At 32.5% G+C, this 15,574-nt stretch overlaps 1 protein-coding gene across 2 annotated transcripts; it reads left to right on the top strand.

Moving 5' to 3' along the window:
* The first annotated feature begins 3,939 nt into the window (after positions 1-3,939).
* LOC127935869 (protein starmaker) lies at positions 3,940-14,989 on the top strand. Of its 2 annotated transcripts, none has more exons than XM_052534072.1 (24): positions 3,940-4,026; positions 4,765-4,826; positions 5,120-5,137; positions 5,482-5,511; positions 5,612-5,647; positions 6,417-6,449; positions 6,560-6,595; positions 7,820-7,855; positions 7,940-7,987; positions 8,297-8,383; positions 8,477-8,515; positions 8,590-8,634; positions 9,224-9,262; positions 9,577-9,648; positions 10,370-10,432; positions 10,580-11,287; positions 11,366-11,410; positions 11,948-11,995; positions 12,148-12,189; positions 12,280-12,330; positions 12,536-12,586; positions 12,853-12,906; positions 13,003-13,074; positions 14,194-14,989. In XM_052534072.1, the coding sequence occupies exons 1-23, from the start codon at positions 4,016-4,018 to the stop codon at positions 13,041-13,043; spliced, it is 1,695 nt and encodes a 564-aa protein (XP_052390032.1). In that variant the 5' UTR covers positions 3,940-4,015; the 3' UTR covers positions 13,044-13,074; positions 14,194-14,989. The 2 variants fall into 2 exon arrangements, with proteins under 2 accessions (XP_052390032.1, XP_052390031.1); XM_052534071.1 differs by having other exon boundaries at positions 10,571-11,287.
* The last annotated feature ends 585 nt before the right edge of the window (positions 14,990-15,574 follow it).

The following is a 15,574-nucleotide window of genomic DNA, read 5'->3' as shown; positions in this document are numbered from 1 at the left end:
GGGAGGAAGGGATTAAGGAAAAAGAGAGAAAAGAAAGAAAAGAGCAAAACAGAAGGAAGAAAATTTTAGAAAGGAAGGAAGAATGGAGTGGAAACAGAAAGAAGAAAAAATAAGAAAGTACAACAAATGAAGGGATGAGGAAAGGAAGAGGGAGGAATGAAGGAAAATTAAAGAAGAAATGAAGGAAGAAAATAAGTAAAAAAGGAAAGAAGAACAATGAAGGAAGGATGGAAGGAAGGGAGGGAAAACAGAAAAATTAAACTACACCAACTATTTTTAGTGAAGAAAAAGTCAAGAAATGGCCCCACGTGACGTGATTCTCACTACATGTCATTTAAGACTGTTTCAGGGGAATGTCAATCTGAGATCTGCTGGATTATCAGTTTCCCATGATACCTCAGGACTTTTTGTTGACTCCACGGGTAAAAGTGCTCAAGTGTACACTACAAATGGCTGTTTTTTTTTGTTTGTTTTTTTTACAAAGATACAAGTTTCCCAATTTAGCAAGTACTGATGTCATAACTACCCATCTGAAAGCTGTCCCGCTCTCACACTTTCTGAAGAATCAAAGCTTATCTCAAAAGAGCAGCAGGGAAACCCCAGGATCCTTTAGAAAGGCCACAGGAACCTACAGAGGGACATTCAGCACCTGTGCAGCTCACTCATTTCCTCAACAAAACCCCATTTACATCCAGTACTAAAACTGAACTGATTATCCCGATCGTTTGCATATAAAAACATAACTAGCTGCTTTGATGCGTCAGTGGCTTGTTGAATGTGAATAGATGTGTGAAGAAAAAGACGAATGATTAACCTTTAACGGGAATATGTGCTTTACTTCTCAACAAGGATGTTTTTTAAGCTCAATAAATTTCTCAATGGAGAAACAAAGAGGCTTTGTGCGCAGAACAGCGGCTCTCGGCACAGTGGCCATCGTGGAGAAACTCAAGCTTTTCCAGGCCAAACCGAGGAACACAGCCACAAGTTTACTGCCCGTTGTCTTTTTCTCAGGTTATTTCTGTTTCCAAAACCACATTAAGCCAGTTTACATTTTCAAGACTATTCGCCTCAATGGTTAAAGTATAAACTAAAAATTAAATCAATTATAAAAGGAATTCACATACATATATACAGTATATATATATATATATATATATATATATATATATATATGAATGAAGAAATATAAAATACCACAAAAATAAGACTGCCTTACAAAATTGGCAAACAAATAAATAAAATGTATTGTAATTAAACATAACTGTAATTAAGATTACCTTACAGACTATGTAAGCAAGTAAATAAATAAATACACTGCATAGTAAATATATATTTTTTAATAATAGTTTCAATTAAGATTACCTTACTATGTAAATAAATAAATACACAAACTGCATAGTAAATTTAAAAAAAAACTATTGTTTATTAATAATTTAAATTAAGACTACCTTGCATACTAAGCTATTAAGAAAAAAAAAAAAATATATATATATATATATATATTAGTGCTGTCAAAATTAGCGCGTTAACGCATTCGATTAATTTGAAATATTTAACGCGTTAAAAAAAAATAACGCAATTAACGCGGTTGCAGTTTTTTTTATTTCCAGTTGTGGCCTATGTGTGTTCAACGTGCAAAGAAATATGGATAAGACCAAGGAAGGACTTTTAGACGGAAAGTTTCAGTATAAAACTCTGCCGGATTACTCTTCAGTCTGCCACAAGAAACATTACTCTTCATTTAGTCTGCCACAAGGAACAGCAACATTAAAATCATGAACTCAAATGTCATTGTTTAAAAAAAAAAAAAACAATGACTGTAACAGTGCGTAAATCAGACCTTTCTGTAACGCTAACGTTAATAAGCTTAAACGAAAATAAAGAAATAATTGTGTAGCGGAGTATTTTTTGTACACAGTGCCGCGAACTGTCAATCACTCCTGTGCGCGTGCATCACTGTCCTCCTCGCAGCTGCAGCAACTTGCGCTCTCTCACTCTTCATCAAGCTTTAAAACAAAAAGGGGACAAAAAGATCATATTGTCTTTGTGCATAGGCTATAGATTAATTAGATAAATGAATATCTAAATTTGTGCCTTGCCGTCTACGGTATTTTTTTAGAACTTAGAAAAAAGATGCTGCAGCCAATGAACAGCCAGCGTGGGCTGCAGGACGACTCAACCTCCACAGACAGTTTTTAATGTTTATCAGACAATAAATACTCAAGATTTTGCTTTAGTATAACTCACGAGTTTCACACACCTTCTCCGGCCACGTTGAGTTGTTGACACTTAACAGTGGGAAAGCGACACATGCGCTATTCACTTGTATAACTTAAGGGTGAATGGGTAATGTAGTTTCTGCCCTGGGTGGGATGAATTAGGAAGCTTGCATTGTGAAGGGCGCTCTGAAAATCGGCAGTGCAGGTAAAAGATTAAAACCTCTATTAAAACAGATGTCCAAATGAGCGTACCGGTACGCTACAAGCACGTTCTGGCCGCACGGAGAGGTGGCGGTACGCTCAAGAGCTATATTTGGAAGTGGCGGTACCTGTGTGTACTGGCCCACTTAAAGCACTGGCAATGACTATACTTTGGAATTTTTTTGCAATCCACTTAGAATTCAACATGGAAATCATTTTTGTTTTTTATTGGCATTGATTGTTTTGAAATTCAAATGGTACTTACATGCCTGTGTTTTTATTTCTGTAATAAATATGGCTTTCAAGCCAACAGTTAATTTGGAGGATATTGATGGTTTATTGCTGTTTACATGAGAAAATCTGTGTTACAAGTTAAACAAAAATTCCAATAAACAATCATATTTTGAATTTAAATAGTTTCTTTGTCTTGAGTTTACATTAATTATTTACATTTTACATTTACATATCCAAAAAGTTTCAGTCTTTTAATTGCGATTAATCGCGATTAATCGCGATAAATTTAAAAAAATTGTGCGATTAATTAGTTAATTTTTTTTAATCGATTGACAGCACTAATATATATATATATATATATATATATATATATATATATATATGTAATTTAAATTAACATTACCTTACAGACTATACAAAAAAAAAAAAAATATATATATATATATATATATATATATATATATATATATATATATATATATATATATATATATATATATATATATATATATATATATATATATCACTAAATAATAATAATAGTAAACTGCACAATAAATGCATTTTTTTATAATTTAAGATTACTTTACAGACTATGTAATCAAACATAAAAATACTTAGTACACAAATAGCACAGTTCACTAAATGAACAAATATATCACTAAACAAAAAATACTGAAATAACAACAACAAAAGAACCAGTTAACCAAACAGGAACACAAGCCACATGGCTATGATTGTGTGTTGTTCATACGTTTTGTAACTCGCTAAATATTTTCACTAATTTAGTAACCAAGATGGGCTCTAGAAACCCCACTGCACACCCTGGCAGCTTCACAACAGCCCATCCTACCCTAAACATCCCTGACGTAACACCAGCAATGGTTGTTCAAACACTAAGACATGCATTAAAGAAATCCAAATGTAATCCGATGCACCTCTTTTCCACTGTTTGCCTAACAGAACTGATCTTTTTGTGCCATATATAATAAATAAAGACACAAAAACCATGAGCGTGTCCTGCCCAGCAACCCTTTCCCAGAAGAACACCTCAGATCGACTAAATCAAACGTCCGGAGAGAATCACAAAGGAGCAGCGGGACCCATTGAGACAGAGACACAGATCTACTCTATTTACAAAGACTGTTTGAAAACACAAATAAGAGCAGGACGGCCTGACTTCATAACCCTCTTCTAATGAGAGGAAATTTGGAGGTTCTCATGTAACGCCTCTGTCTTTGGCTCCACCCCCTCAGAGGCCAGGAAGCACAGAGGGTATAAAAGATCTGAGAGCGGCTCCACTCGGGCTTCAGACCTGCATCACCTGCACCAATCTCTCACTGCGTTTCAGTCCTATTGCAATGCTGTCCCGGTGAGTACAAGTCTCTCCTTTACTTTCATTCATCTGGCCTGCTTTAATCTTCTTGTGGTGCAATGTTTCACATTAATAAAACATGCATATGCTATATGAAGGAATCACAAGGAAATATGCAAACATGATGGATAATAACTGATATTGATGAAGGCTAACTCTGGAAAAAGTTAACCACTTTACATTTGTGCAATGTCTGTATCTAAATGAAAGTTTACCAGCTATTCGATGTGTGAAAAAAAGTTCAGAATAAATGAAAAGGACTGATTTTATCTATGATTTGAAATGACAGATTTTTACCAAGATGTTTAATTGTGTGATAAAAAATGATGGCGTTACCCAACAGGAAACAGGAAATATTTGTGCATCAAGGATGGTCGTCATTTCTTATAATCAACTTTTTTTTTCTTGCTATAAATATTTATAAAAATGTTGAATTATTTACTAATTTGTTTATAAAAATTGGAAATCCTTACAATAATTATATATATATATATATATATATATATATATATATATATATATATATATATATATATATATATATATAATATATTTTATAATATATTAGTTTAAATGACAAATCAATAAGTAATAAACATTCCATAAAATTTACATATACATATATATATATATATATATATATATCATAATTTTCAATATTTTTATATCATTATAAATTTAGAGATTTTTGTGTCTTTTTTTGTGAATTTTCTTTTTTTTTTTGTCTCGTTATAGGACGCTGGTTGCTCCGTTGATCTTTGCATTAGTGGGTGTCTCTATTTCTGCACCAATAAAGGGTAAGGAAACTTACTCTGTATATCTGACTTCATTACATTTCACACATATAGCTTACATAAATACCAGATCACCCCGGATCCCTAAATTATCATCAGTGAAATGCACCAGCTCTCCTTTCTAAGTAACACGAAGCATTTAGTGGCTCACTATAATGAGACTGTAATCAGAGCCCTTCACCGAACACAAAAGAGTTCTGTTCACCTGTGCTGGGCCTCTATAGGAGATATAGGACTCTTACAGCTCAGTGCACTCACACCACTAACTGACTGTCTTGTCTTTTGTTTTGATACAGATGGAACGGATAATGATGGTAAGAATGTGTCTTTTATACACATTAATATTAATAATTAAAAATGACTTAGATTTCCTTAGAAAAAGGTCCCATTGATCTCATATGTGTCTCCTTGAGAGTTTCGTAAGAGATTTCAGCAAAGTCTGCAATTAAACATCAGAGATCTCAATATGAAGTCATTTCTCAACAGATTCTTTCAAATGATTGCTTTGCACATTGATTTTATAGCTCTATAAGCTCCATACATTCTCTGGGTATGCAGAATAGTTATAAAGAGGACAAAAAGTATCTGGTTCTCAATGAATATTATCTGGTTTATGTGACTGATTGTGTTTTGTTCTGACTTCATGTTATAATCTCAGAGGCGGCTGCTGCCCTAAGGATACTCAGTGGTAAGGTGCAATGAATTTGAGCTATATTTCTGCATAAATTAATTCACCATAGAAGGGTTTCCAGTTCATTTAAAAAACATGTTTTTCTCTCTTTTTTCAGCTCCTCCAACTTCTCTCCCTGGAAATGGAGACTCAGGTTGGTCTGGTTGATACAGGTCACATCTCACTGTAAAATGAGTTATTTAAACCGTGGAAAAAACTAATATAAGATAGACGTGAAATTGAATTTTAACATTAAGATCCAGACAAACAGCAGTGTTAATTAATGTAAAGCAAAAAAAAAAAAAGAAACATTATAAAATCATTAAAAGAAATAAAGCAGATATAAAAAAAAAACTTTTTTTTTTTCAATGAAAAAAAAAACCTTATATATTGGAAATAATAGAATAAAGTGCTAAAATGACTAAAACTGCAATAAAATCAAAGCTAAACAAACCAAAAATATTTATGAGTAAAATAAAATGGATATGAACTTAATTTGAATGTCAAAATTTAGACAGATAATGTTGTCAGTGTTAATAAAAACGAATAAGTATTATAATTAAATATTATTAAAAACTATGACAACTTTTTCATTAATTGTAATAAAGCTGAAAGAATATAAAATAACAGATATTAGATAAAAAAACTAAAAAATATTTTAATTAGACATTACCTTGGACACTAACTGAAATAGAATTTGAATTAGTGAAATTACTAAAACTGAAATAAATATAAGTATTAAAAACACTAATAAAAATTATAAAGGTGCATGAAAAGTGACTAAAAAGTATTAACTTAATTAAAACCTAAATGAAAACTTTAATTAGAAATGTTGCTATATTTTTAAAGTTTTACTTTAAAGTTCAAAACAAAATGGCTAAAACTAAAATTAAAGTAACTTTGGAAATTTTTCTTTTAAACAGGAACTACAGAAGATTCAGCAGAGAAACAAGGAGGTAAGAAACACTTTCTAGATCCTCCAAAGGCAGTCTGAGCTGAATCCAGAACAGATAACGAACACAAAGTGACGTTATCAGCCTGTGCTAATAATTCTCTTTGATTTCAGTTCCCAGTGACTCATCTGACACCACTGAAAAACCAGGTCAGTTGGCATCAAGAGTCTAGATATTCAGGACATAAAAGAAAGAAACCATGACCTGACCGCTGAAGCACAGCTTTGTGCCAACAGAAAGCACTGACTTCAAGATTACATATGAATGAGTGTGATGATAACACAGCGATTAATGTTTAACTGCTGTGTGTTCAGCATCAGTGAACTAGAAGAACTGGCGTTAGATTACAAATCAGGAGACAGTGAGTCAACAGGGAAAAAAGATGAGTGGAAACAGGCTTCTGTTTAATCGTAATGATTAAACACAACTATTTCAAGTTACTGCTTAAAATTAAGTGAATTTACATTTAAAAGCTTGGTCACTCTGCTTTTTTAAGAATAAACTAAATTTGATAAATTCTTCATAAAATAAGACTTAATACCTCAAGTCATTTTATTCCAAGCATGAATGTTGAGGAATGTGTAAATATTTGTTCTGAAAACAGGGCAAAAATAATGAGTTAGAATATCTTTTTTTTTTTTTTTTGCAGTGTCACAATGCATCTTTCATCAATAAAGTCATGGCAACAAGACAGAAAGCACCAAATATTTATGATCCACATTATAAATTAATGATAATCAGTTAATTTATAAAAAGGATTATGATCTTTGGTCTTTGTTGATATTGTAAACTAAGTGTACCAATACCATTAAAGTTTTGTGTTTAGTTATTATATGTAGCAACTTTTTATCTCAAAATTTTTACTTTTTTCACAAACGAGAGTTTATATCTCCCAATTCTAACTTTTTTTTCAGAATTTTGTTTATTTCATGCAATTGCAAGTTTACGTCTTGCAATTCTGACATTAAGAATTTTATAATTAAAAGTAAAAAGAATAAAGAATAAGTAAGGTAACTGCAATTTTTTATTTCTTTTATTGTGACTTCTTGCAATTACAAGTTTACATTTCGCAATTGACAACTCTGTTCTCAGGCTTGTGTTTTTTAACATTAAAATAAATACAATTCAAACATGAATTAAAAATAAAGTAATTGCAACTTTTTAATTCACAATGAAGTCTTTTCTTTTAGCATTGCAAGTTTATTTGATATAAACTGAAATCAGCGAGGAAAAAAAGTCATAATAGTGAATACATTAGCATACATTTTAAGGAATGAAACTCATTTTATGATGACACCAATGACATAGACATGAAGAAATGAACGCTTCACTTGCATGATTTTCTTTACTACAAATTTTCTTTCTTTTTAAAGAGGTTGATGGTGCTCCTGACACATCCGACACAAACAGTAAGACTCATCTCATGGCCTTCACTTTTGTTTGAGATGTTTTAAGTGAAGTATTGCCCAAACTAACAGCTCAACCCATTTCAGGTGGGTTGAAAACACTGGATGAAGCCCCCAGCGGCCCAGATTCGATAGGTACAACCTGTGCATCAGTTTCCTAAACACAAAACAACAATGCAACGAGTTGTTTCGTACAATTGTGAAAATGCATCCATCAATTATTTAAAAAAAGGCCTTAAACATGTTACTCTCCATGTGTGATTTCCCTATAACAACCAATATACTGACATGTATTTTTTGTAAAGACTATCTGATTAAAATAATAAAAACTATAAAAGACATGCATCCCATTCAAATATATAATTTCCTAAAAATAGCGGGAGTCAACTGCAAAAACATATATTTGTTGTGCACTTATATTTTTGATTTAAATTTCTTTATCAGACACAACAGATACTGATAGTGACACTGAAAAGGACACAGACACTAATAAAGAAACAGACACATCGCAGCAGAAGACAGGCGACTCAGGTGGGTGAAGGCCAAATATCTTTTTTCATAAGATACAGAATGCACATGTGTGCAAAATATTCTCAGTGAAGGACGTTCCTTTATCTACTGCAGATGAGAACAATGAGAAACCATCAGCAGAGGACAGCAAAGGTATGAGAGATCACAAACATGTCAAATCAGATTGCCTCATTAAGTCAATTTAAATATGTCATATAATATTTCAGATGCAGATGATGTTGATACACATTCAAAAGAAGAGGAATCCACAGGTAAACAAACACACTTACTGAAAAAAGACACATTTGTGTGTAAATAGTAAAAAGATTTTGTCATTATTTACCAATGGTCTAAAAGTTAACTAAAATTACCAATTTTATTGTTTTTAGTTTCTAAAATTATATTTTTTTTAATGTTCTGAAATAAATTTGAAATAATATAAAATCTTGCAAAATATAAATAAATATTAGATGAAAATTGAAAATAAACATAAAACTGAAAAAAGCACATCACAAAGTAGGATAAAAAATCAAAATTGACTGTTCCAAACCTGTTTGAGATTATCTCTTTGTACAAAGAAAAATGTAAAAAGTACTCCATTTGTGTGCTATGGAAAAATAATATCATAAAGGTTTGAAACAACAAAAAAACTGAGTAAATAAAGGTAGAAAAATAATTTCTGGGTCAACACGTTTAATTAAAAAAAACAAGCACTTCTAAATTGAAACTCCCTCGTATATTATTTGTATGTGTGTGTGTGTGTGTGTGTGTGTGTGCGTGCGTGAGCGTGTGTGTGTGTGTGTGTGTGTGTGTGTGATACATTATGATGTACTGTCTCACTATTAAACCTCTGCTTCACAGACACGGATGAAAAGGCAGACACTGATTCAGATGGCTCAGGTACAGATTTCTCATGCTTCAAAAGCAGAACAGGTTCCTGTAGCAACATCCTAGTTGATTACTGAACAACAGTCATAACAACCAATCAGATTTGAGGGTTAATGTTTGGCTTGAGCGTGGGCCTTTAATCATTCTTATCAAGCCAGCGTTCCCCTCTGGTGGTAGTTAATGGTTAGGGAGAGGAGCAGGAACTCTGCTAACATTGTGGAACAGAAACATTGTTACAGCAACACGTCCTTCTTGGCACAGTCCTTTCTCACTGCAAAATGATATATTCTTCTGAAACAATGCTGGCATATGAATGTTTTTTTCAGATGGGGATTCTGCTAGTGTGGAAAAGAAAGATTCTGATGATGCACCTGATGATGCAAATAAATCCTCTAAAGGTATTTAAAATCACTGCAGAAAATCAAACGGTGCCAAATCAGTGTTGATTTTGCATTATTCATATACTTTTATAGTATTTAGTCATATGTTGAATTAGTTTTTATTTGTAGATTTTCAGCTTTTTTTATCAGAATTTTAGTAATTGTTATGGTTTTTAGAATTTATAATATACACACACACACACACACAAACACATATATATATATATAAATATACATGTATATATATATATATATATATATATATATATATATATATATATATATATATATATATATATATTTTTTTTTTTTTTTTTTTTTTTTTTTTAATTTTTAATTCTAGTATTTTTACCTTAAACTTTTCTTAAAAAAAAAAAAAAAAAATAATTATATATATAATTGTTATGGTTTTTAGAATTTATAATATACACACACACACATATATATATAAATATACATTTATATATATATATATATATATATATATATATATATATATATTTTTTTTTTTTTTTTATATAGTATTTTACCTTAAACTTTTCTTAAACAAAATAAAAAATAATAATTATATATATATATATATATATATATATATATATATATATATATATATATATATATATATATATATATATAAAAATATACATATTTTCTTTGAAATAATGATCCTGTCTGATTTAGCCTGTAGTTAGAGGTTAGTTTCGTTACTAATAACACTTGTGGTTTTGCTCTGATGAAGAAGACACAGATGATTCCTCTGACAAGGATTCTTCAGACACAGATGAGCAGCAAGACTCTGATGGTGAGCCTAAAATCCAGTCTCATTTTTGCTTTTAAAAAAAACATACCGCTTAGTCTTTTTTTGTCATTCTTTTATTAGTATTTATTTTGCTTGTAATTATAATGATTTATGTTAGTTAATGATATATAATAATGAAAGATTCAGCAGATTCTGACAAAGACAAAACAGATGGCAACTTAGATGAAAAGAGTGGCGAGAAAGAGGAGAAAGATACCAGCGATGACTCCAGTAAAGACTCAGAAGACGAGGGTCGAGAAACCTCTGAGACGCCAGACAAAAGCGACACAGTCAGCGACTCAGACAGTGATGAGGGGAAAGTTTCAGACGACTCCAAAGAACAGGATTCAGAATCGAAAGACACCGACAGCACGGAGAAGAAAGAGAAAGACCAGGACACCAGCAGCGATCAAGACACAGCAGATTCCCCCGATGCAGCAGACGCCAAGGACAGCGCTGAGGACAAAGACAAGGACAGCAGCGACCCGAAAGACACTGAAGACGATGGAGACAGTGAGAAGGATTCCAAGGAGAAGGAGGACACCAATGAGACGGACAGCGATAGCGATGAGGGAAAAGATAAAGAGGACGAATCCAAACCTGACCAACAGGACAAGGAAGACACCACCTCAAAAGAAGACGCCACAGCCAGTCAGTCTGACGAAAGTCCCCTGGAGGAAAAGACAGAAGACAAGCAGGAAGACAAACCTGAGTCTGACAGCTCCAGTCTGGACTCAAAATCAGACTCGGACACTGACAGCAAAGATAAAGAGCAGGACAAAGAGAAGAACAGCACAGAGTCCACAGACACTGAAAGCTCTGACAGCGACACAGACAGCTCAGAAACAGGAGGGGAAGGTGAACATTCAAGCCTTCCCATTTTACATTCATCAAACCACAATATCTATCGACTGATTAATGTTTTTATGCCTCCAGAAACTGACGAAGACAATGACTCCAGCGTGGAAAAGGAGAAACAAGGTATTTACTGATGAATATGGAAGACCACTTCTAGCTCAGAGTAAAAAAAAATATACCAGAAAATTGTGAGAAGGTTTAAAATAATAATAAAGTCTTATTGTGCAGTATGCAGATATATATGGTATAGGGAACACATATTCAGCATTAACTAATATTTATCCCTGTACAAACACCAAAATTGCTGTTTATTAATAGTTAATAAGGTAGTTGTTAAGTTTAGGTATAGGGAAGGATTAAGGGACCTAAAATATGGCCATGCAGAATAATGCATTAATAAGTGCTTTATAAATATTAATCAACAGCCAACATGCTAGTAATATGCATGCTAATAAGCAACTAGTTAATAGTTGGTCCTTAAAATAAAGTGTTACTGTCATAATTACAAGACATGAAGTCATAAATGAAGATATAAAGTCACTGTGAATTAGAAAAAATAAATAAATACAGGGGGCTTCGGTAGATATAAATTCACCGGCAGTCTGTACTGTTATAGAAAAAAGCTGGGAACTTCTAATATATGATTGTCTAAACCTACAGAGTCTCCTGATGGTGCATCAGTAGAGACAAATGAATCTGACTCCAGCGGTAAGACAAACCACATCATTTATATATATATTCACATATTGCCGTATAAAGTCATATTGTGAGATATAAAGTCAAAGTTTCAGATATAAAGTCCCAATTGTGAGATATAGTGTCGCTAAATTGATGCAGTATTTTTCTTTATCTTCTTCTAGACGACCATGACAATCACTCAACAGATGTTACAACATCAAACGGTAAATATGAGCTCAGTTATTTAAGAACAAAGACTTTGTCATGTAAAAAAACATTAAATGCATCTTCTTTCAATTTCTTTCCCTCTCTAGAGGAACACACTGATGAAAACACTGATGCAGACAGCCATGACGCTGCAGACGGTACATTCATGGCACTTCATCTCGAGTTAACATCAGCTTTACTACTGCTTTTCAACACACCCTAAGTGTTTTATTTTTGGGACACAACTCACACCATTTGTGCTAAAGACATGAATGATTCTAAAAGTAGTTTGTTACCTGTTACTCTCTGATTGGAAATTGTGAATTGAAAGCTGCCACAATTCTTTCACATGCTTCTATCTAGATGACGACACTGATGCCCATGATGATGAAGTCAGGGTTGATGACGGCACAGGTACGTCACTCACTCATTTGCCTCCTCACATCATATTGGTCTCAGATTTTTCTTCCAGAATTCCTTATGAGACACAAACTGAACAGATACAGTGATACAGTAAGAGTGTAGATCTGGCACTAGCAATGCATGTCTGCCAAGTACAGACATGTACATAATTTTGTTTCAAATACATTTTATTTGATTTCATACTTAAAAAAATAAAAAACAATGATAACACTTGTCACATCCTATTTTTTTATAATTGTTTTTTTTTTTTTTTACAGAAGCTGCTTCTAAAACCCCTGATGAACCAGATCATCTTGATGACACAACACAAGGTAATGAATGATTGTGCTTAAAATACTTACTTTTCAGGAAATGGGAGGTCAGAGGAGAACTTTATACCTTCTAATATCTGTTCCTCCCTTCTTCAGGATCAGATGATGGCAGCAAAACCCCTATGTCAAGCTCCTAGCGGCCAGGACTCTACAAAAACACTGTAACAGGTATCACATAATCACATATTAGAAGCTTTACATAGGCCTTGATTTATGTTTATAAAGACAACACATTTCACATTTCTATTCTTACAGTTGTCTGACAGTGTCTGTCTCTTTCCCTGTTGTCTCTGATTACTTAATCTGCTGTCTTGAGTGACACTATGAAAATTATGCATACTTAAACTTTATTTTTATTTTTTTGTAAATTAATATATAGAAGGTGCACAGTGTCATTCACTTTAGTCAAACACTAAACACCATCATGTTAACACACATGAAACTGGAATAATACAAAAAACATTAATTTAACACAATTTTATGCAAGATAAAACTCTAATGTACACAACTGATAAGACAAAACTAAGAAGAAACAGTTATTTCAATGAAAAAAAAAACATAAAATATGAAGTTTCATGCAGGGAATTATTGGAGTGACAATTTACAGTTATTGTACAATTACTTTTTTTTCACTTAAAAAAATCTATAACTTTTTTACTGTAAAATTACATGAAATGTAATTACAGTTATTCACCGTATATAGTATGGAAACTTACTGATAGCCAATTAACAGGTTTTTACTGTTGTATTTTACAGTCTTTTACTGTTAAAATCACAATAATCTTTTACAGTGACCTATTTCTGTCTTAAAATGAGCAAAGTCTTTTTCAATGCCTCTTTATATTTGTGGATAAAGAAATTTAGATGCGAGTCATTTATACACGTCAAACATTGTGCTTCATTATATTGCAAACTGGCTTAGTTCTGTGTTCCAAAATAAGGTGGATGACATACCCAACACAGACATTTGAAGTCCCGTGTATCGCCCTCTGGAGTCTCGCGGGGTTACTGCCCCAATTACAACAACCTTCATGACGTCACTGATGTCCTAGCATAAAGTAGCCTATATATAAAATTTGACTCAAGCATGTATAGTGCATTGGAAGTCCACCTATGATGCCTTAAAATGCCGTCTAGGTAGGCAGCACACTTGGTTTTGGAACAGAGCTACTGTTCAACAAAGAACACAACAAAAGACAAAAAAAAAAAAAAAACTCTTAAGACATAATAATTGATATAACTGAATAACTGATATATTCACTATATGATTTTTGTGTCTCACTGCAGATTTTTCCTGGAGAAACGTAAAAAGAACCACCCGAGACAGTCAAGATAACCAGAGTTTCACATCCCATTAAAACACATTGACATGTTCCTCTCGTCCTTTCTCTCTCTCTCTCTCTCTCTCTCTCTCTCTCATATGGTGAAGGTTCCTTTCTAAGGGTTCTGGGATGCAGATTAAATTATTTGGCTGTTTGCTGTACATTCCATTTGTTAACTTTGTCCTAATTCTAGAACTTTTGTATCGTTTGATATATTAATTTTAATAGATGGAAATGCATGATGAACAGTGAGCTTCTTGAATTGTGTATCTCATGCACTTGTCTGTTTGCGTAGGGCCTAAATATATTTTGTTTTCGAGTGACACATTGAACTTAGAGAGTAGAACTAACAGAAGGAATTCTGAGAAAGCTACACGATTCGGGTCTGGAGAAAATGTTGAACCATTAAACCTGCGACAGTTCCATTGGTTTGTCCACCTGGTGTCCCCATCCTTGACACTGAAAGACTGCAGCTGCTGCAAGGAGAACCTTCCCTCTTGCTCTCAGATAAACGCCGGCCTGAAATGTCACAGAATTAGATCTTTTCTGCCCACCCGATGATTTGAGACTGTACAGACAATTTTTGATAGAATCTCTGATGTCTATGTCTCTGTGGAGGAATACTAATAAACTAGCAATGTAAGAGCACAGATTGCTCTGAAAACTGTCAAAAAAATAATTTTGTATAGATTTACAAGAAGTCATTTTAATATGTACACAGGGAGCAAATCTAATAAAGACTGGGTTGTCAGAAAATTAAATGACCATGGAGTATTTTATTTATTTATTTTTATTTGTGTGTGTGTAAACTAAACTGCATCTAATTCTGGCTTTTTTTAATTCAATTAAAAACAATGTTCAACAACATAGTCACGAGATGATAATAATAAAAACTAAAAATAAAATAAAATAAGAGAACAAATAATTAAAATAAATAAAACTCAATCCCCTAAGGCCTAAGCAATCCAAATATACAAATTAACACAAAAAAAAAAAACTTAATATTTTAGATATTTGTATCTTTATCTTAGTAATACATATTATTTTTATTTAATTTATTTTCAAAAATACTTTTCAAATACTTCTGTGTCAGTTTATTGTGCTGTTTAGTCCAGCTCTTTTTGGTTTATTTCTACTAAAAATAAACATAATTATATTTTTTTTAAATCATTAGCGAAAAAGAATGATTTATTAATTCATACAGATGGACCAGAACGACTTCATTGTAAAATATGAATGCATTTCATCTGGCTAACTGGATAAATTTGTTTGAACTACCTTTAATATTTAGGTTTAGGTCACTAGGTTTTGTCTAGTTTGTATACATAAAGAATAAGTCTATATTA

The sequence above is a fragment of the Carassius gibelio genome, chromosome A19 (genome assembly GCF_023724105.1).
Source record: "Carassius gibelio isolate Cgi1373 ecotype wild population from Czech Republic chromosome A19, carGib1.2-hapl.c, whole genome shotgun sequence".
NCBI lineage: Eukaryota > Metazoa > Chordata > Actinopteri > Cypriniformes > Cyprinidae > Carassius > Carassius gibelio.
Note: the sequence above shows the minus strand (reverse complement) of the source record. Positions and strands in the feature narration are given on the sequence as shown.